The sequence below is a fragment of the Lepidochelys kempii genome, chromosome 18 (genome assembly GCF_965140265.1).
Source record: "Lepidochelys kempii isolate rLepKem1 chromosome 18, rLepKem1.hap2, whole genome shotgun sequence".
In the NCBI taxonomy this organism is placed as follows: domain Eukaryota; kingdom Metazoa; phylum Chordata; order Testudines; family Cheloniidae; genus Lepidochelys; species Lepidochelys kempii.
Window position 1 is genome coordinate 13,737,958 of NC_133273.1, and position 20,626 is coordinate 13,758,583.

General features: G+C 48.8%; 1 protein-coding gene across 4 annotated transcripts in view; it reads right to left on the reverse strand.

Annotated features, from left to right (window-relative positions):
• PEX14 (peroxisomal biogenesis factor 14) overlaps positions 1-20,626 on the reverse strand; it is a 161,698-nt gene that overhangs the window by 45,327 nt on the left and 95,745 nt on the right. For 3 of the 4 annotated variants that reach the window (XM_073316933.1, XM_073316931.1, XM_073316934.1), the window contains 5 exons: positions 18,570-18,672; positions 17,241-17,338; positions 9,878-9,969; positions 1,213-7,533; positions 882-1,099 (listed from right to left, as the gene is read on the reverse strand). In XM_073316933.1, the coding sequence (XP_073173034.1) occupies positions 7,071-7,533; positions 9,878-9,969; positions 17,241-17,338; positions 18,570-18,672 (756 nt within the window). In that variant the 3' untranslated portion in view covers positions 882-1,099; positions 1,213-7,070. The remainder of the gene's footprint in view (positions 1-881; positions 1,100-1,212; positions 7,534-9,877; positions 9,970-17,240; positions 17,339-18,569; positions 18,673-20,626) is intronic. The other variant, XM_073316932.1, reaches the window with a different exon arrangement.

Sequence of the window (20,626 nt, forward strand, 5' to 3'; positions counted from 1 at the left end):
CCCTAAAGCAGACACAGAAAAGAGAGGGTGAGGGCCCTGGGGGAGATTTCTAGTCTGAAAGACACTCTACAAAAATAAATTGTAATTGAGTTTAATAATCTTCCCCTTTCCAGAAAGGGTCTGACAGATGTTGCCTGGTGCTCACTTCTGCCCCATTTCAAATATTTTTACCTTATTTGGATGAAATATATTATTTTTCTAATTAAAGGAATTTTTTTTTCCTCCAAAGGGCTGGTTTTCTCCTCCGTCCAGCTGGTGCCTTTATTAGGTTAGTGCTCGCTCCCTTTTGGGGATGGGATTGTTTTTTTCCCTGAGCCAAGAGAGACCATGCCAGCCCCTCAATCCACAAACGCACAAGCTCAGCACTCCTGCTGCACAGGGAATCGGACTGGCTTTCCTGTGCCCTGCTCTCTCTTCCCCCGATGCACCTCAGCTGTGTTTACTGTCTTATAGCAGCACAGGTAACCACCAGGGCTGGGTCTCCCTGGCGGAGCAGGTGGAGGAGGCCTTAGATGCACGTACAAAGGTCTACACCGGATGGACTCCTTGGGAAGCTGCAGTGTGGTCCAGTGGACAGGGTACCACACAGAGTCAGGAGACCCAGGATCTACTTCGAGCTGTGCTGTGCGATCTGGGGCAAGTCACTTCCCCTCTCTGTGCTTCTGTCCCCCGCCCCGCTTGCTCTGGCTGATCTATTTAGATTGTCAGCTCTATGAGGTAAGGTCTGTCCCTCGCCAGGTGTTTGCACAGCGCCCAGCACCATCTCGGCTGGCGGCTCTAGGCACTACGCTGATACCAATACGAAGCACGGGAGAGCATGCGGGTCAGGACCAGCTCCAGGCTTTGTAGGAGCAAGGGAGAGTAACACAGTGGGGACCTACCTCCTCTCGCTGCTTTCAAGATCTGTGTCGGGAAATAGAGCTGAAACACGGCTTAGCCAATGGGGTGCGCATCAAAGGATCCCGTGGGCTGCCAGCAGCAGGGGAAGCTGGGTTCAGAGCTCTATTCAGCCATATAGGCCCAAAGCGTACGGCAGGGTCACAGCAAGAGGCATAAGGCTGCTATGGTGCCTTTGTTCCCAAGAACCCACAGCCCTTTACTGATGTCACAAAGGAAAAATGAATAGTCAGATTTCTGACTGGACCCTGGCATCCCCTCCCACCCCCAGTCCTCCCAAACCAGACTACACAGGACAGACAAGGGGCTACTCACCTTCCAGGCCTCAGGAAGCCCTCGTGGTGCTGACGTCAGCATTCCAGCAATCCACTGCTTCTCTCGGCCATCACACACCGCGGCTCGTGACCTCTTTGGGTCACAGCAGATCTCCAGGCAGGGCTGAGAGGGCCCCCGGGAGAAGGTGCCATCACCCAGCAATAAGGGAAGGAAAACACAGCTGGAGTTAAGGGAAACCTCATAGCTGGGAGAGGGCAAGAAGCAGCCAGGTCCAACATGGCCGCCTCAGCGCTGCAGCTGCCTGGCTCAGCCACATGTAAAGGGCCAGTTCCAGAAAGGCATGCTGGGGGAAAAGTTCCTGAGACACTCCACATTTGGGAGGAGCCAGGGCCTTCTGCATGTGGCATATCACCACTTTCTCAGTCTCACTCAGGAAAGAGCCTGGGGAGGAGGTAATGCTTCTTTGTGAGCTACGTGACCTGGGGTAGAGATCTGGGCCCAACTCAAGGACAGGAAGGATGGTGCAGTGGTTAGGGTGTTAGCCTGGGACTTAGGAGACTGAGGTTCAAGCTACTCTGCCACAGAATTCCTGTGTGCCCTTGGGCAAGTCACTTAGCCTCTCTGTGCCTCAGTTCCCATCGGTACAAGGTGGATAATAGCATTGTTCTCCCTCACAGGGGTGTGGTGAGGATAATTACAGACTATGCTCAAATACTGCAGTGATGATGGGGGAGTCATCTAAGTAGCATCAGTAGTTTTGCTTTGCAGTTCTCCTTTAAGATGGGGAAACTGAGGCACATAGAAGTAAAGTGATTCAGCCAAGGCCACACAGTGAGTCAAGACTAGAACCTAGCACACTTTCCCTTATGCCTGGAACAGCCTCCAAATCTCTTTTGCAAAGTTCTCTCCCAAAAACACCATGGAACCTGCCTCTTCTAGGATGCATTCCATCTACCATCCCCTCTCAGCACTAAACTAGCTCAACTCCCAGTCTCCTTACTCCCTATCCCAAACCGCCTGGCTTACTCTGTGAGCACGCAGAGCAAAGTGCTGACAGTTCCCCACATTATCTCAAGAACTTGCCTGTCTCCAGCAGCCCATGTGGGTGGCGGGGTAACACTCACATTGCAGTGTACACAGCAGGACTTCAACTCTGGAGTGAGACCTCCCCATGCCCGACAAAGCTGCCTGCACTTCGTGTTAGGCCAGGGGAGAGAATAGGCATTGGTTTGAACTGAGCAAGGAACACCCAACAACAGGGGATAGCCTGCTCCAGATCATGTGGAGACAGGACAAGTGAGGAAAGGGAGATGCTTACAAGTGGTGGTGGTGGGGAAGGCAGGGGAAGGCGATGTGCTTTTGAGCAGATAGAAGCACGTGGGGGGGAGGGGGGGGAATATAAGGAAAATCTAGAGCAGGGGTGGCCAAACTGTGACTTGTGAGACACATTTGGCTCTTTTAGTTAAAGTGCAGCTCTTGGAGCCCCCACACCTCCCCCCACCCCATTCTCCACCTACCAGACTGGGGGGGCGGGGGGGGGGAGCTCGGGACTTCTGCCTTGCAGCAGGGTGGTGAGGTAGGGGATTCTGCCCAGAGGGGAGGGGAGTCTTGGGGCTTCAGCCCCACAGGGTGCGTCTGCTGGAGCTCAGGACTTCAGCAGGAGCAAGTCTGAAACTCGAGCCCTGGCAGGGGCCTACCGAGGTCCTAAAGCCCGACTCCCAGCAGGGGTGCCCCAGCTCTTGAACTTCTGAAGATTATTGTATGCAGCTTGGCGGGTCAGTAAGTTTGGCCACCCCTGATCTAGAGCTACAATCACTCTCTCTCTCTCTCTCATACTCTCACACAAGTGGGGGCTGCAGGACCGAACTGAAGTGTACCAGCAGGCAGCATTTGGGAAACCCAGGATTAAGGTGCCTGGCCAGCATTGTGCACTGGGGGAATTCGCACAATGCCTGGCTCCAGCCAGCCTCTCACTTTCCTGAACGCTAAACTCACCTGGACAATCTTGACTTTATGTTGTCTTGAGAACAGATCCTGGCTCGCTTGTCATCTGAGGTGGAGTCAGACAAAGACGATTTGGGGACATCCCTCTCCTAATCACTTCCCACTCTGGCATGCTTCCAGAGATATCCTGGCATCTGTACTGCTGCTGCTGGACACTGGAGCATGTGTTCTTTTGCCCCCATATTGTCTGACACAGCATAGGCTGTCTGCATCCACTCGGGGAGGTGGGTTGGTGGAAGTATGGTGTCTCACTGAAGTGCTTCTCAGCTGTTCATGGAGGGGGGGAAGGCGTGGATCAATGATCCTTCTTCTCTGCCAGCCTCATCTCCTTCTACCTGCTCCTCTCTCTTCATTCTGCACCAGCCTCCCTCCTTTGTGTCATTTGCCCACTCCTGACTTCATTCCTTCTTCCACTTTGTCCTTTATGCCTGGAACAGCCTCCAGATGCACTTATGCAAACCCCCCTCCTACCGACACCATGGAACCTGCCTCTTCCATGAAACATTCCAGTTACCCCCACCCACCACTCCACTCCACTCCTCCATCACGCTGCTCCAAGGTGTGTCCCCCTTGGTGCAAGGGGCTTGTCAATCATTTGGCACAGTTCTCCTCTTTCTGTACAGTGGCAAGAACCCCTGTAAACACATGTAGAAAGCTATTGGTGGGGTATCTTCACCTGACAAAGGCTGCTGTCATCTCTCTTGTCCTGCAGAGAAAGGGGTCCCTTCTCAGGGATCTGTCAGCTAATGTTAAGGTGTTCCCAATGCATACTGGCCACTGTATGACTAATCAGTTCCCAGAGCAACTGATTTATGAAGCCAGGTCCCAGTAGGGGTCTGGGGTAGAAAGGAGGAGGCATTATGAACTGCAGGTCAAGCTTCACTGTTTGTCAGGACTAAAATACTGGCCCAAGCATCCCAGCATCAAGCCAAGGCAATCAAGAAAGGCCCCTGACAAGAGCAGTTCCATCACCCTTGGTTAGCTTGTCAGTACTTTCATTACATGGATAGCTGGAAAGCAAAGACAAGATGTGATTGACATAGGAACTAATAGCACCCAGCACTCCTGGGAATACCTGTTGGTAAGTAGGCCTTGCTCTCCAAGAATCTCCTGTGGATGTGCTAGGTCTCCTTAGGCAACACTTGTGAGCGAATAAACACAGTATCAGCAGCAAGATGCCCAGGGTTAAGTTTTGTGACCAACAGGAGCTCTGATCCCGCTGGCAGGGGACGTACATTGGGTAGAGAACAGGCAGGCTGTGACTTAGCAAGAGAGCAAGGTTTTCAAGGCCTGGAAAATTTGGGAGGGGGAGGAGAATCACTTTGTGCCGCTGCACCACAAAGCAAAGCAAGGTTTGAAAAACCTGTAGCAAACATATCTTGTTAATGAACGGAGCATGGAGGGAAGGGAAAAAAAGCTTCGGGCTGCCTGTGCTGTAAACCTCGTAAGTCACTCCGCAAGGCGCATACCTCAGCAACATATTTTCCACATTTCACTGACTGCTCTTGTCCAGGCACTTTCTATTTTCAAACCCTTCTATGTATATAAAATGTACACGGGCAGGGCAATACTTTTTCATTACATCCCCACGTTCGCCCTGTGTTTCCATTTCACAAAGATTCTTGGCTTGGGGAAAAAGAGAGTGCCATCGCCCAAAGAAAGCCTCTGCTTTTAAACACTCTCTAATTTGCCCTGTTTTAGCTAAATGCAACGTTCTTTGTGAACGTTAAAGGAGAGAGGGGGGGGGGAGAGGGAGAGAGAGACTCCTGAGGGAAGATACTCGTCCATTTAAGGAATGAGAAATCATCACATTCAACAGCAGGTCTAAATACAGTAATCTGAAGGTCCCTTTCTCTCCCCCTGAGCAGGAAAATGTCACCATGTACCAGACACACAAACACTCAGGAATCAAGTAAATCCCTCATTTTTAAGAAGGAAGCCAAATACTTCAGTTGAATGAAGATGGTATGATAGCAGCTATGAGTTGCTATACGCCATGCCTTGCAGCGCCTCCTGTTGGGAGAAGGTGGGGTTAGATAGCCAAGGGATGCAACACATCACTCCCTGCAGCACCTCCTACTGGATGACAGGGGGACTGGAGTAGCTATGTGTTACCTCAGAGGTGATGCACCTACACCATCTCCTGCAGCGCCTCCTGCTAAGAAGTTTAGACGAGGGCAGTTTCAAGTTATGGCACAGCCAGACCTACTTATACTGTTCCCTGCAGTGGTTCCTGCTGGGAGAGAAGGGCCCTGGAGTAGCTGTCAGTAGCCCCAATCACAGAGCATCTCCGTCATACCTTGTGCTACCCCTTGCTGGGGGAGCCGTGTACTGCAGCAGCTGAACACAAAACCAACCTTAAATGTTTTTTCCAATTATCTTTCAAAAATGTTTTTATAGGGGCTCCATTTCTGGAGCCTGCCCTCCCTCTCTCCCTTTCATTTCCCTCCCCACTCCTCAGAAAACAAGAGCAGCAGCAATCCTGGCAGCCTGGCGTTAAATAGTGGTAACCTATATTTATTACAATTATATACAATCGTATTTTATATTTGAAATCTATACATGATCACACGGACGAGCACGTTTGCTTGGTGAGGACGACAGTGAGACTCAGATGTTACAGGAATTGCTCTGCTAAGAGGCTCTTATGCAGTGAATAAGAATCAGACAGCACCATTTTACCAGTTGAGAACACAATGCTGCAAACAAGAGGTTTCAAAAGTTCTTGGTTTGTTTTTGTTTTTAGCCTGTGTAGGGCAAAGAGGGCTGAGGTGGGGAGGGGAAGGGGTGCATCTCTGCTCTGGAAGTGCTCTCCACACTGTGAACAGCACTTTGCTGAGGTGGGTGTGTATACTTTGCTCCAACACAAGTCTTGACTAACTGTTTCTGGTGGGCTCTCTCCTTATTTAGGGAGGAAGATGGGCTAAGAACTATTGCCGAGATTCAGAACTAATCAACTATGCCAGGGGCCAAGACACCTGATCCATTCAGGTAGGGCTGTCAATAGAATGGAAGATGCCAGACACGGACATGAGCTCCCCTTCTCTGCATGGGAGAGCAGCGACGAATTGAAGTGGGCAATCCAGGTGAGAATCATACTAACAGGAGAAGGCCTTTCACCTGAGAGTAATTAGTAATGAGGCTTCCTGCTCTCATGATCACAGCCATGGGTCTGGCCTCTAGCAAGAGGCTGCAGGAATGTGGAGGGGAGAGCAGGGGGCAGGAGTACTGTTCTTTGGACCCAACAAGAACTTCTCAAAGGCTGGATGGTTTCAGGAACTGGGCCTGGCCCGAGGTTTGGGGAGGGGGATGGCTGGACTGGGAAGCAGATCTGACAGAGATCTCAGAAACAGAAACAGCCTGGGGGTGGCCAGTTTGGGGATGGCACACCATCTGATTTCAGGACTAAAACCTGATGGGAAATTTCAGGGGTTGGGCAGAAGTGGTTTCAGACTGAGATTCAGTTAAAGGATTGGGGATGAGAAGGGGCAGGGGCAGGCCTGTTTCTAAGATCAGATGGAATATCTCTAGGAAGCAGCGAGGAGCTGGCTGGTTCAGGAAGGACGCTGGATACAAGGGAACTTGTTTCTCTAGCCGTGGTGCATGGTCAGGTGAGTACTCTTCTAGCCTAGGCAGCGACCCCCAGCTCAGATTCCTGCGGTGGTGCTGGGGCAGAGAGGGAAAAGAAGCCACTGCAAAGCTGCATGGCCCTGGGGTGACACAGGACCCGCCTTGCTCACTGGAGGATCAGGACGCTACTCGAGGTGAATCATGGGCGAATCACTGGGGGGTGGGGAGTGAGGGGAGAGTTCTCTCCACCGAGTGAGAGAGGCACCAGGGGCTGGGGGAAGGCTGGACAGATGCAGGGTGGCATGGGAAGAAGCCCATTCACCCTAGTCGATCTCATTCTCATTGCTGGCCCCTTCAGGTCTCCGTAGCTTCTCCACCTGCTCGTTAATCTGCCCATCCCCTCCTCGTCGGTCCTCGGTCTGGACATCCAGGCACTCCTCTTCATCCACATGGCTGACATCATCATCCTCATCATCCTCTTCCTCCTCATTCCCTTTGTCCTCCCTCTTCTCCTCCTCGCCCTGCACTTCCATTCGCACTTGGCCCTTGACGTCCATCACCACCTCGCCCTCCTCCTCCGTACCTAGCAGGTGGCAGCTGACTGTTGCCCCTTCTGGGCTGTGGTTCTCCTTCACGGGTGACGAGGAGGTGGACTCGTTGCTGACGGGCGAGATGTCACTGCTGCTGTTGTGGTTGGTAGCAACAGGGTTGGAGGGCGAGGAAGGCTTCACCGGGATTTGCCATGATGGGATCTTGGGAGCTGAAGGGGAGGGAGGGAACTGCCTCCTTGGGGGGAGGGAAAGGAGAAAAAGGAGCTTTTATTACAAGCACTGCAAGGGGGAATCATCAGAGAAGGGATCAGCCTCCCAGACGCATGACATGCTCAGGGAGTCACAGAAGGTGGGACCGGGATCTCAAGTCTCCTCTGTAATAAATGAATAGTAACGAGGCTCCTTCCCCTCTCGTGCCAGGATGTCAAAGCACTTTACAAGCATCCAGGAATTGAGCTCGTGCATGAGAAGAAAATACCATCCCTGTTCAGAGCTGGGCAAACTGAAGCGGTGAGAGATTGAGAGCTGGCCAACTTCATACAGGGAGCTGGGACTAGAGCTTAGGGGTCCTGACTCCAAGTCCCCCCACCAAGCTGTAGCGACTAGAGAGTGCTGCCTCTGGATAGACAGGGAGGTTTCATTGTCCCTCCACAACCATTGCAGGTTGGGGAAGATCATTCCCATCTGTGTGAGGAGTCAGGAGCTTCAACCCCAACCCGTGTCTGAGCCACGGTGAAATGGCACCCTGGTTCCCCACCATCTCCCCCATGCACGTGTGTGCTCACACACGCACTAGCTCACTGAAGTCCAAGTCCAGTGTGCACTGTACCCATCTGGACTAAAGCCTCAGCAATTGTAAAGCAGTTTAGTGCCACTGACTTCCATGGAGTTATACCAATTGACACCAGCTGAGGAGCTGACTCATCTGTCCCTAGTGGCAGCCCAAGTAACCACATGGGGGAAGAGGGAAGAAGGCCTTGTGGTGGGGGGCATGCTCCATCAGGTGCCTTCGGAAACACATCTGTCACCCAGAAAGGGACTCACCAGGACCCGATCCTGTATTCCTCATGCAGCCCCAGCTCCCACTGATGAGAGTGGGAATTCAGCATGCATAGAGGTATGGGATCAGGCCCTTAAAAAGGAAGTGAGTGTGGGAAAGGGTTCACACGCTCTGCGTGTTGAGCTGGCTTGTGCCAAGGATTGCTCCAGAAGAGACCCAGGGAGGCCAGCTGCCTTTCTGCAGGGAGCATTCAAATGAGGCCAATGCAACAGATTTAATTTTCTTCGGCAGACCTAAAAACAACTGCACTCACCTCCCTCCCTCTGCCAGTGGCCTTGGAGGAGCTCTGCCGTTCTAGCCTCCATCTCGTCCGAGTGCAAACAAGCTAATGCCTGCATTATTCACCAGGATCATAAATGCTATCAAGAAATTCAATTTGGAGACTTTCTTGGCTCCAGTGTTGCCGCCGCCTGCTCACTGCAGGGAGATATGCCTTTTTTTTTTAATTTCATTTTTTTTTCCCCCAAAAGCACTTAACCCCCGGCTGCATAAAAACAATGAATTTCCCTTAATGACAGCTGTCCCCTCGCCCACCCCAGGGAGCACTATCCCACTGCTGCCCATCAACATCAGGGAGCAGGGGCCATCCAGGCCAAATACATGAACCCGGGCAGAACCCTCCTCACTGGAAAGGTGAAGGGATAAGCAGCTATGTGAGTTGTGCTGTTCATCTGGCCTGAGACAGAAAGCCATGCCAAAGGGTGGCCAGGCTTGTGAGCTCTGTCCAAACATCTCTGAGTGACGGCACTTCTCCCCCAACCCCCACCCTCATGGAGGGGCTTCAATAGCCAATGTCCTTGCTCCTAAAATGAGGCTAGCGTGACCCAAATGGATGGAGACAGGACCTGTGACTTCTGCCAGAGAGTGACATGACATGACCCCAGTTCCCCAAAGCTTTCTACTGTGATTCCCACTGGAGTGGGGCAAAGTCCCTCAGGTGCAGCTTAAAAGAAAATCAAGCCCAATCCAATTTCTAGGCCTCTGCACCCATTTAGTGCACCTGCTTACATCCAGCAGCTGCTTGGTCTCATCTTAAATGGTCTCATCTTAAACAAAGTCTGCCCATCATCACTACCTATGTCATAGAGCAGTGATGATGGGCAGACTTTGTTACATTTGGGCAAATAGACAAGGCAGGGTGGGAAGAACTAAGAGCCAATGACTATAAGAGATGCTTTAGGGGAAGAGGGTAATCTTGTGGTTAATTCAGAGATGTGAGCCCCATTCCTGTCTCTGCCACTCACCCGCTATGTGTCAGTCAATCTCTATCCCAAATGGAAACAATAGAAGTTACCTATCTCCCAGGGGCACCGTGAGGTTTAATGCATGTTTGTAAAGTGCTCTGAGACCCTTGGATAGAAGGCAACACTGAAGTGCAAAGTAATATTATTAAAGAGCATTGACAGAGGGGCAGGGCTAGTTCTAGTTCCTCCCGGTAATGCCCTCCTCCCTCCTGAGGGAATCCCAAGGAGTGTCGCCCCTCCTCACATTGCTATCCCGCTGACACACCCCTCCATACCGGTTTAGAAGGAGCCCCTTTAACGAGTAGATCTCAGATTTCAATTCATTGATATTCTGTGACTCCAGGATCCAGTTGGTGGAAGTGGTGGCCTAGGACACAAATGGAAGAGGCAATGGTGAGAGAGTGGATTGGGAGATAACTCAGAGCTGTTCTCCGTCCTACCCTCCCTCTCCACCCCCAGAGTCTTCAGCAATGGGCCACTGTGCCTGGGATCTGGCATTTAAAACCTCTTGATGCTGGGAAGAGGGATTTCCGCAATGTGAGCTATGTACCTGAGTGTTTCCCAAAACAGGCCAACTGTTCTATTGGCAGCCTCCTAGGAAAACTTCTTAGCTCTGATTCTAGGAGGAGTCAAAGATTTCTCTTTCATTCTTGAGAAGGGTTAACCACTTCCAACACACTGTGCACAGACTAGGATCAATGCACCAAGCCTGGCCTTTGCTAAAGCACCCCAAAGGGAGTTTTCTTCTTCTTTTTTTTTTTTTAAAAAGGGGAAGCTAATATTTCCTGGGGTGCTGAACAGAGATCCCTACAGCAAGGCGTCTGTAAGAAAACCAAGGGCAACCAGGCACAGAAGCAATGCAAGCTTCCTCACATGGCCCTGCCAACATGCTCAGCCCTGACCTGGACAGACCACTTCTAGGGAAAAGGGTATGGGATTTTGAGTAAAAATTTCAAAAGCACATGAGTGATTTAGGGTCCCACTGAAAGTTGGTGGGATTTAGGGGATTTGAAATTGTTACCTCATGTCTATAATGTAGAGTCAGTTCCTTCTCTTTTTCCTGACATTGCCCTCAGTCAAGGGAGCAGATTATAATCTGAGTATCTGCAGGCTAGACACTGGACTGAGCGCACTAACTCAATCTCTCCTAGATCACCAAAAAAAACCAACCTGCCACCAGACTGTACTCCATGGAGTTTCTAGGGGGACTGTGCAATAGGAGTTTAAAAGCCCAAAGGACTCTCCCCTAGATCAGAACAGTTAGAGCTGTGCCTGAGCTACCAGACGCTCTCTCCAGGAAGCAGCTGCACAAGACACTCTCCTCTGGACATTTCAAGGCAAAGGGCCCAGTTCGGTGGGGGAAGATGATGAGCAACTCACGGAACTCTGGTACAGCTGCTAGAGGTACCACATCAATACTGCACAGTGATGTCCGTCAGAGAGTGGATAGAAACTGGGGCAAGGCCCTGCTTTGGGAAGATTTGCTACAAATAATAACTCGGCAGTTTTTGTTTTATACATTCATGGGATTAGACGCAATATCACTGCTTCCCACGACCAGACTGATTTTGCTTTCCCGTGTAAACAAGGCTAAGGGAAGAGTGCTCAGAAAAAGAAATAATCTCCTGCATTGACATGCCCCTCATCTAATCCCCACAGTGAATACAAGAATGGCCATACTGAGTCAGACCAATGGTCCATCTAGCTCAGTAGTCTGTTTTTCAACAGGGGCCAGTGCCAGATGCTTCTGAGGCAATAAATAGAATGGGGCAATTATCAAGCGATCCATCCCCTGTTGTCCAGTCCCATTTTATGGCAGTCAGGGACATGCAGAGTATGTGATTGTGTCCCTGACCATCTTTCCTAACAGCTATGAACTTATATCCTCCCAATTTATACTTTTGGCCTTCACAACGTCCTCCGGCAATGAGTTCCACAGGTTGACTGTGCGATGTGAAGAAGTGCTTCCTTACATTTGTTTTAAACCTGCTGCCTATTAATTTCATTAGATGAACCCTGACTCTTGTATTATGTGAAGAGGTAAACAACACTTCCTTATTCACTTTCTCCACACCATTCAAGATTTTATAGACCTCTGTAATACCCCCCACTAAGTCATTTCTTTTCTATGCTGATCAGTGCCAGTCTTTTTAATCTCTCCTCATATAGAAGCTCTTCCATACCCCTAATCATTTGTGTTGCACATTTTCCAGTTCTAATATATCTTTTTTGAGACGGGGTAACCACAACTGCATGCAGCATTCAAGGTCTGAGCATATCATGGATTTATTTAGTGGCATTATGATATTTTGTCTTATTAGCTATCTGTTTCCTAATGGTTCCTAACATTCTGTTAGCTTTATTGACTGATTCGGCACACTGAGCAGATGTTACCAGAGAACTATCCACAATGACTCCAAGATCTCTTTCTTGAGTGGTAACAGCTAATTTAGACCCCATCATTTTGTATGTATAGTTGGGATTATGTTTTCCAATGTGCATTACACAACATTGAATTTCATCTGCCATTTTGTTGCCCAGTCACCCAGTTTTTTGAGATCCCTTTGTAACTTTTTGCAATCAGCTTTGGACCTAACTGTCTTGAGTAACTTAGTATCTTCTGCAAACTTTTCCACCCCGCTGTTTACTGCTTTTCCCCCAATCATTTATGAATATGTTGAATAGCACTTGTCCCAGTTCAGATCCTTGGGGGACCTGGCTATTATCTCTCTCCATTGTGAAAACTATTTATTCCTACTCTTTGTTTCCTAACTTTTAACCAGTTACTGATCCATGAGAGGACATTCCCTCTTATCCAATGACTGCTTAAGAGCCTTTGGTGAGAGACCTTGTCAAAGGCTTCATGAAAGTCCAAGTACACTAGGTCAACTGGATCACCTTGTCCATATGTTTGTTGGCACCCTCAAAGAATTTTAATAGATTGGTGAGGCATGATTTCCCTTTACAAATGCCATGTTCACTCTTCCCCAGTATACTGTGTTCATTTGTGTGTCTGATAATTCTGTTCTTTACTATAGTTTCAACCAGTTTGCCTGGTACTGAAGTTAGGCTTACTGGCCTGTAATTCCCAGGATTGCCTCTGGAGCATTTTTTAAAAAATCGGTGTTATATTAGCTATTTGCCAGTCATCCGGTACAGTGGCTGATTTAAGCGATGGGTTACATACCACAACTAGTAGTTCTGCAATTTCATACTTGAGCTCCTTCAGAACTTGTAGGTGAATACCATTTGGTCGTGGAGACTTATTACTGTTCAATTTATCAAATTGTTCCAAAACGTTTTCTATTGACACCTCAATCTGGGACAGTTTCTCAGATCTGTCACCTAAAAAGAATGGCTCAGGTGTGGGAACCTCCCTCACATCCTCGGCAGTGAAGACCGATGCAAAGAATTCATTTAGCTTCTCCACAATGGCCTTTTCTTTCTTGAGTGCTCCTTTAGCACCTCAATCGTCCAGTGGCCCCACTAATTTTTTGGCAGACTTCCTGCTTCTGAAGTACTTAAAAAAATTCTTTTTGTATCTTTTTGCTCTTCAAATTCTTTTTTTGGCCTAACTATACTTTTGCACTTGACTTGTCAGAGTTTAGTTCATATGGAGTAACTGTGAATTCCCCCACAGCCAGCACTGTCTACAATGATTTCTGCTGGCAGGGATTGGGAATGGAGTGATTGTGAGCACCCCCACAGCCAGTGTTCCAATCCATTTCCCCCCTGGGAGAAGCCAGGACTGGAGTAGCTGCAAACTCCCCCATGCTAATTCCTACCGGGAGAAGTTGGGACTGTAACTCCCCCACAGCCAATGCGCCTACTCATTCCTTACATAGACTTCAGCTGGGGCTGGACAGACATGAGCACCTTCACAGCCAACATTCCCTACAATGATTCCAGCTGAGAGAGACTCAGTCTGTAGTAGCTGTGATATACACAGATGCGTTCCCTTGGGATTCACACTCCCAGCCCTCTGACAGCGAGAATCCAGGAGCCACTGTTCTGGCTCTCCAAGACTTTGAAAGCTACATCAGCACATTAACAAGGGAGTGATTTCCACTCACCGGCCTGCACAGGACTCAAATTTCCAAAACACATATGGTGCCAGATGCCTAGGATTTAGAAATAAAATCTGACATCTGGGGCTTTTTAGTTAGTCTCTTTAAAAAACAGTTGTAGAAAATTCAAGACTTGAGTTTTTATGTAGGTTTTTTAATTACTTTTAAAACCCCTCTTTTTAATTTTTTACAGCATGCCAGTAGGAGTTTGAAAAGCAGATATAAAAACTTACATTACAGCTGAGAAAACACAGCTTTTACTCTTTGGTTTGTGGTGTTGCCCAAGTCTTTCTTTGTACATATGAAGCTGAGATATCATAACAGCGTGTGCTACCATTTCAGCGCAGAAGAGGAGGGAAGGGAGGGAGAACTTTTTAAAGACTCTCTAAACCAGCAACACTCCTATGCCCTTTTCCCTTCTGAGAGCTCAACATGTGGTCTTAATCTTAACACTTACAACCTGAAAACAGTTTTCCAATTTCCGGACTGGCTCCAGGCCATTGATGGGCCACAGTTCCCAAGGAAAACTGGAGTGGATAGATGTGACCATAAATTGACTTTCATGGCTGGGTTTACAGTTGATTCCTACTGTAAGGTATATTCACTGCACAGCCAGAGGTGGCCCACCGGCTACACATTATCAAAGGGTTTACGAGAGACTGGAGCCTGGGAAAGAAGGACTGTTACTGCTGTAGATGGAGGACTGCTCTACAAACACCTAACTGTTTCAGGGATCTTGCTATATAGAGGGCTAAAGCTCCCATTCTGCAGAGGTTGTTGACAGTCAAAGGAGGGACTGACTGATCCCAGGCTTTGATAACAAGAGGAAGGCTTTCACCTGTAGGTCACCAGTTCAAATCCAGCCCAATTCAGGAATGACTGACATCTGGTGGCTGCTGGGAGGCCAAGGACAATGACTGTTTTCACTAACTAACTAATGGCTGTTTTCACTAACAAGGTCAGCTCCCAGACTGCTGCGCTGGGCATCACAAAATGCGGAAGAGATGGCCAGCCCTCTGTGGAGATAGAGGCGGTTAGGGACTATTTAGAAAAGCTGGACGTGCACAAGTCCATGGGGCCGGACGAGTTGCATCCGAGAGTGCTGAAGGAATTGGCGGCTGTGATTGCAGAGCCACTGGCCATTATCTTTGAAAACTCGTGGCGAACCGGGGAAGTCCCGGATGACTGGAAAAAGGCTAATGTAGTGCCAATCTTTAAAAAAGGGAAGAAGGAAGATCCTGGGAACTACAGGCCAGTCAGCCTCACCTCAGTCCCTGGAAAAATCATGGAGCAGGTCCTCAAAGAATCAATCCTGAAGCACTTGCATGAGAGGAAAGTGATCAGGAACAGCCAGCATGGATTCACCAAGGGAAAGTCATGCCTGACTAATCTAATCGCCTTTTATGATGAGATTACTGGTTCTGTGGATGAAGGGAAAGCAGTGGATGTATTGTTTCTTGACTTTAGCAAAGCTTTTGACACGGTCTCCCATAGTATTCTTGTCAGCAAGTTAAGGAAGTATGGGCTGGATGAATGCACTATAAGGTGGGTAGAAAGCTGGCTAAATTGTCGGGCTCAACGGGTAGTGATCAATGGCTCCATGTCTAGTTGGCAGCCGGTATCAAGTGGAGTGCCCCAAGGGTCGGTCCTGGGGCCGGTTTTATTCAATATCTTCATAAATGATCTGGAGGATGGTGTGGATTGCACTCTCAGCAAATTTGCGGATGATACTAAACTGGGAGGAGTGGTAGATACGCTGGAGGGGAGGGATAGGATACAGAAGGACCTAGACCAATTGGAAGATTGGGCCAAAAGGAATCTGATGAGGTTCAATAAGGATAAGTGCAGGGTCCTGCACTTAGGACGGAAGAACCCAATGCACAGCTACAGACTAGGGACTGAATGGCTAGGCAGCAGTTCTGCAGAAAAGGACCTAGGGGTGACAGTGGACGAGAAGCTGGATATGAGTCAGCAGTGTGCCCTTGTTGCCAAGAAGGCCAATGGCATTTTGGGATGTATAAGTAGGGGCATAGCGAGCAGATCGAGGGACGTGATCGTTCCCCTCTATTCGACATTGGTGAGGCCTCATCTGGAGTACTGTGTCCAGTTTTGGGCCCCACACTTCAAGAAGGATGTGGATAAATTGGAGAGAGTCCAGCGAAGGGCAACAAAAATGATTAGGGGACTGGAACACATGAGTTATGAGGAGAGGCTGAGGGAGCTGGGATTGTTTAGCCTGCAGAAGAGAAGAATGAGGGGGGATTTGATAGCTGCTTTCAACTACCTGAAAGGGGGTTCCAAAGAGGATGGTTCTAGACTGTTCTCAATGGTAGCAGATGACAGAACGAGGAGTAATGGTCTCAAGTTGCCGTGGGGGAGGTTTAGATTGGATATTAGGAAAAACTTTTTCACTAAGAGGGTGGTGAAACACTGGAATGCGTTACCTAGGGAGGTGGTAGAATCTCCTTCCTTAGAGGTTTTTAAGGTCAGGCTTGACAAAGCCCTGGCTGGGATGATTTAACTGGGAATTGGTCCTGCTTTGAGCAGGGGGTTGGACTAGATGACCTTCTGGGGTCCCTTCCAACCCTGATATTCTATGATTCTATGATTCTATGAAAAGCACTGTTGCTGCCACAAAGCGAACTGATTTGGGTGGGTCTCAGCTCAATTCCCAAACTCACAAGTATCCACATGGCAAAACCGCCAGCCATTATTGGCAGTAACTGGTGTCCTTGTTGGCAGTCTCAGCACAGGCACCACGGACTGCATGGGCCGTGGAGACTGCACTCCATTCTCAGCCTGAGAGATGGTCCCTCTTGTTCGGAGCTTGCACTGCTCCTGTGCTTTGGTTGTTCTGTGGAGGGTCCTTGCCCTCCTCGCTGAGAGTACCAAAGAGGCTGCCAGTTAGTGCCAAATATGGTAGTGGCACCACCTGTTGTACTAAGACCACCAAAATCATTCACGCAGGCCACCAACCAGCTATCGGATGGTGGTAACCTTCAGTCATTACCTGGCCTGGAGTGCAACCGGCGACTTAAATGCAAAAGAGTCCACAGCCCATTCCCATTCCCCTGAGTCATATAATCCAACCGATCTGTGTTTGACTACTTTGCACTGAGATACCACGGTGATGGGCATAGAATACATACATTGGTTAACAGACACTTAGACAGACAAGATGAAAATACACACAAAACATCTACCTCTACCCTTTTCCTCCTTCAGTCCATGGGGTAGCAGGAGGGCCAATCCCGCTCCCTATCGCTCCAACTGGATATACAATGAGCTCTCCTACAAGGGACACTAGTTGCACAGCTGAGAGCAATTAAGGAGATTGTGGACATGAAAGATGCAAAGAACATCATGGAACAAAGCCCTCTCAGTAGCCATATATGTTTAGCCTGAAGCACCCAGTCAGCATGCATTGCTCTATACAAACACCCTTGAGAGACAAGGCTGCATACAGAAACTGGCCAGATAGGATAAAGTTATGGGTTAGGGAAGCCATGTACACTAAAAAGGGCAAGAGAATTTCTGAAGGGTGGCCTAGCGAAGAGATGGAGGTGTGTACCTTGGCGGCAGCCAGCTCTTGGGTGAGCTCGTGGATTTTCTGCTGTTGCTGCATCAGCAGTTCCTGGACGGAGGCTAAAGTTGTCTGCAACTGAGTTACTGTGGGATGAAAAAGCAGGAGAGTTTCTGTTAAACTGAGAAATACACATACACATGTGCCCTTCCTGCTGTCTAGCTACAAGATGCCTCTATTCCTGCTATATCTAATTTATCTACAGACACCCGCTCGCTCTAGTCCATATAAATTATCTGCACTATGGGTAATCTACCTGCACTGCATCTAACCTCCAGTATTTCTAGTTTATCTTTCCATTGTATAGATGTCTATAGCCCACAGTATATCCGTCCAAAACCTCTCCCTTCTAATTATCTCAGTTTATGATTTGTACATCTCTCTGAACTTATACAATGTCTGTATCATTTATCTACCTTGGGCCTCAGACAGGCACATGATACTTGGGGTTTATCTCTAGTCTGGAAACAGACAGGTGCCTGGATCAATCCCAGGATGTAGTGAGAAAAGAAGGCAAGCCTCTTTTATCCACTTCCTCCACCAGCAGGTCCAGTTAGCACCCTCCCACCATCAGACCACCTGCCCTTTCACCCCATGATGGCAGAAACAAACTTGCCACGCTCTCTCTTCTGCCAACAGCTGGACACACATTTAGCACCCTCTCCTGGATTTCAAGAGAAATCTTCCCAGTGGAAAACTTCCCCTAGAACAGGAACTTGTGTCTGGATGGACGGGGAACTGCCTACAGCTTTGGTGGTTTTATCTGGAGTTTCCATCCAGTAAACAAGTTGATAAAAAAAAAAACTTTATTGGCATGACAGGTAACAGCTAATCTGGGCCATCATTAGGGCACTGGGTAATGAACAGGTGCCCTATGGAGTCAATAACAGAGAAGGTGGCTGGGGTCAGTGGAGGCACAGTAATTACAGACTCTCTTGACCTTGCTTTGGATTCTTGGAGGCAACGGGGGGGAGAAACCACCAAAAAAAAAGCCCCTGAAAACCTCAGAGAAGCAGAAATTAAAAATGAACTTTACAGCCCTCCGAAAGGCTGTCATTTTATTCCCCTTATTAATATTCTGAGGTTGGGAGCCTTTCCGTAAAAACATAATTAATTGAGGCCGCGCCGACAGTAAACAAGCAATTTCAAATTAAACCGAAATGACGGCAGCTTCATTTGCAAATGTGAACAGATTCTCAGAGCAGATAAATGAAGTCACCACATAAAGTGGAGATGGAGGGGGGGGGGTCGAGGTAGGATGGAGGATGCAGGGAGAAGGGCTTTGAGGGGCAAATTGATGGAGTCATTAATCTTTACCTGTCTGTGTCACGCTGCCACTCATCTCAGAAATGTTCGCCTCAATCCTCTGAAGTTGTTTTCTGTCTTCTTTGCCTCCCATGATGAGAGGGAATAGGTACTTCTGCACAGAGCATGGAGATGTTGTTAAGAGATGAGGATATGCAAGGGGTTCCTTCTAACCCGCCCCAAGTACCTCAGAGCCGGCCAGACATCTCTACCCCAATCCCAGAAACTACCATGATCACAGATGGTGAGGAGAGGGGTCCCCTGGAAGAAGGCATTCACATATATCACAAAACAGGATGGCAGGACTTTTGTGCTCTTTTTTCCTGAGGTGCTGAGGGAGGGTCCTTGGATGTATTTAGGAAAATTCTCAGCCTACAGCCCCTTCCCTACCCCCATCCAGAAGGATTTCAATCTCACTGCACTCACCTCTCATGTGACTCTAAATGTACCCACAAGGCAGGAGATGCAGAGCAGGGAGAAGAGGGGAGCACAGATATGGAGGGGCTGGGGGGCATAAGAGTAGAGGGAAGGGGAAATGACAGAGAGTATAGAGACTGGGAGGCAGGATAGTGGCGGTAAAGAGCAGAGATCTGGGGAAATGGGAATGAGAGAGCAGAGGAGATGGAGCAAAGGTAGAGGGGATCTGAGGTAACAGGAATGGAGGCAGAAAGCCATGAAGGCAGGGGCAAGGGAGGTGCTGATACAGAGGTGTCAGGACACTAGAGGAGTGGTGGCAGCTCACTGACAGCATACCCAGTAGCGACTAAATCAAACTCAGCCTCCCCTGGTAGGAGATGGACTTGATCTAACACGTTGTAGCCATCCCTAATTACTGTGACCCCTTCTGGGGCATAGCACACTTGAACTGAGTGTGGAGCGTAACAAGAGCACATTCAGACATAGCATGATTGGGGCAAGAGGGATAAAGGAGAGAGGGGGTTAGCCAGGACACAGCAACAGCCTCAATTACAAGGGAACAGCTTGCCTAAGAGCTCCCTTGTATCCTGGCTTTTGATGTACATGCTTCCAGAGAGACATATTCAAAGATACGGTTCTGAGACAGGCCTGAGGGGTGTGGGACAGCATCCTCCTCCTCTTGAACTAAGTGCTGTTGGTTATATAGAGATCTAGCTGTCTCTGCAGATAGCTATCATATGCATACACAGTCACTCTACTTTCTTCCATCCACCATTCTGAGAAGCAAGCTGCTTCTGATGACTCCCATAGAAAACAAAGTGCAATGAACAGACGCTTCTGTTCTGAACCTCCTGGAACACTCATACCAATGGCTTGGCAAGGAGTCTTTATTTTTGAGATAAGGACCACTAACACAAGCACAAAAATCACATCGTCTGCCAAAGGAATTTATGCACCAGTTGCACTTGGGGAGCTGACCCAAGGCATCTTCGGCTCCCATAAGGGAACAGGGGCCTCTGCTCGATAACCAAGGTGTATTGTATGGTCTGGATTAGGGGTTGGCAAACTTCGGCCCACAGCCCACCAGCGGATTACCCTGATGGGCCGCGTGCCAAAGGTTGCCGACCCCTGGTCTGGATGGAGAGGTGAAGAGGGGATCTGTACACAAAGAGAATGACAGTGGGATGCAGTCTATTGTCACCATCACTGAGACTGTGTAAGAAATTTTAAATAAAAAAATTGATATTTTTGTGGTAGTTGTCATTTTACAATAGCAATAAGGCCCTCCAGGCCAGCCTGTTATGAATCATAGAATCATAGAATATCAGGGTTGGAAGGGACCCCAGAAGGTCATCTAGTCCAACCCCCTGCTCAAAGCAGGACCAATTCCCAGTTAAATCATCCCAGCCAGGGCTTTGTCAAGCCTGACCTTAAAAACCTCTAAGGAAGGAGATTCTATCACCTCCCTAGGTAACGCATTCCAGTGTTTCACCACCCTCTTAGTGAAAAAGTTTTTCCTAATATCCAATCTAAACCTCCCCCACTGCAACTTGAGACCATTACTCCTTGTTCTGTCATCTGCTACCATTGAGAACAGTCTAGAGCCATCCTCTTTGGAACCCCCTTTCAGGTAGTTAAAAGCAGCTATCAAA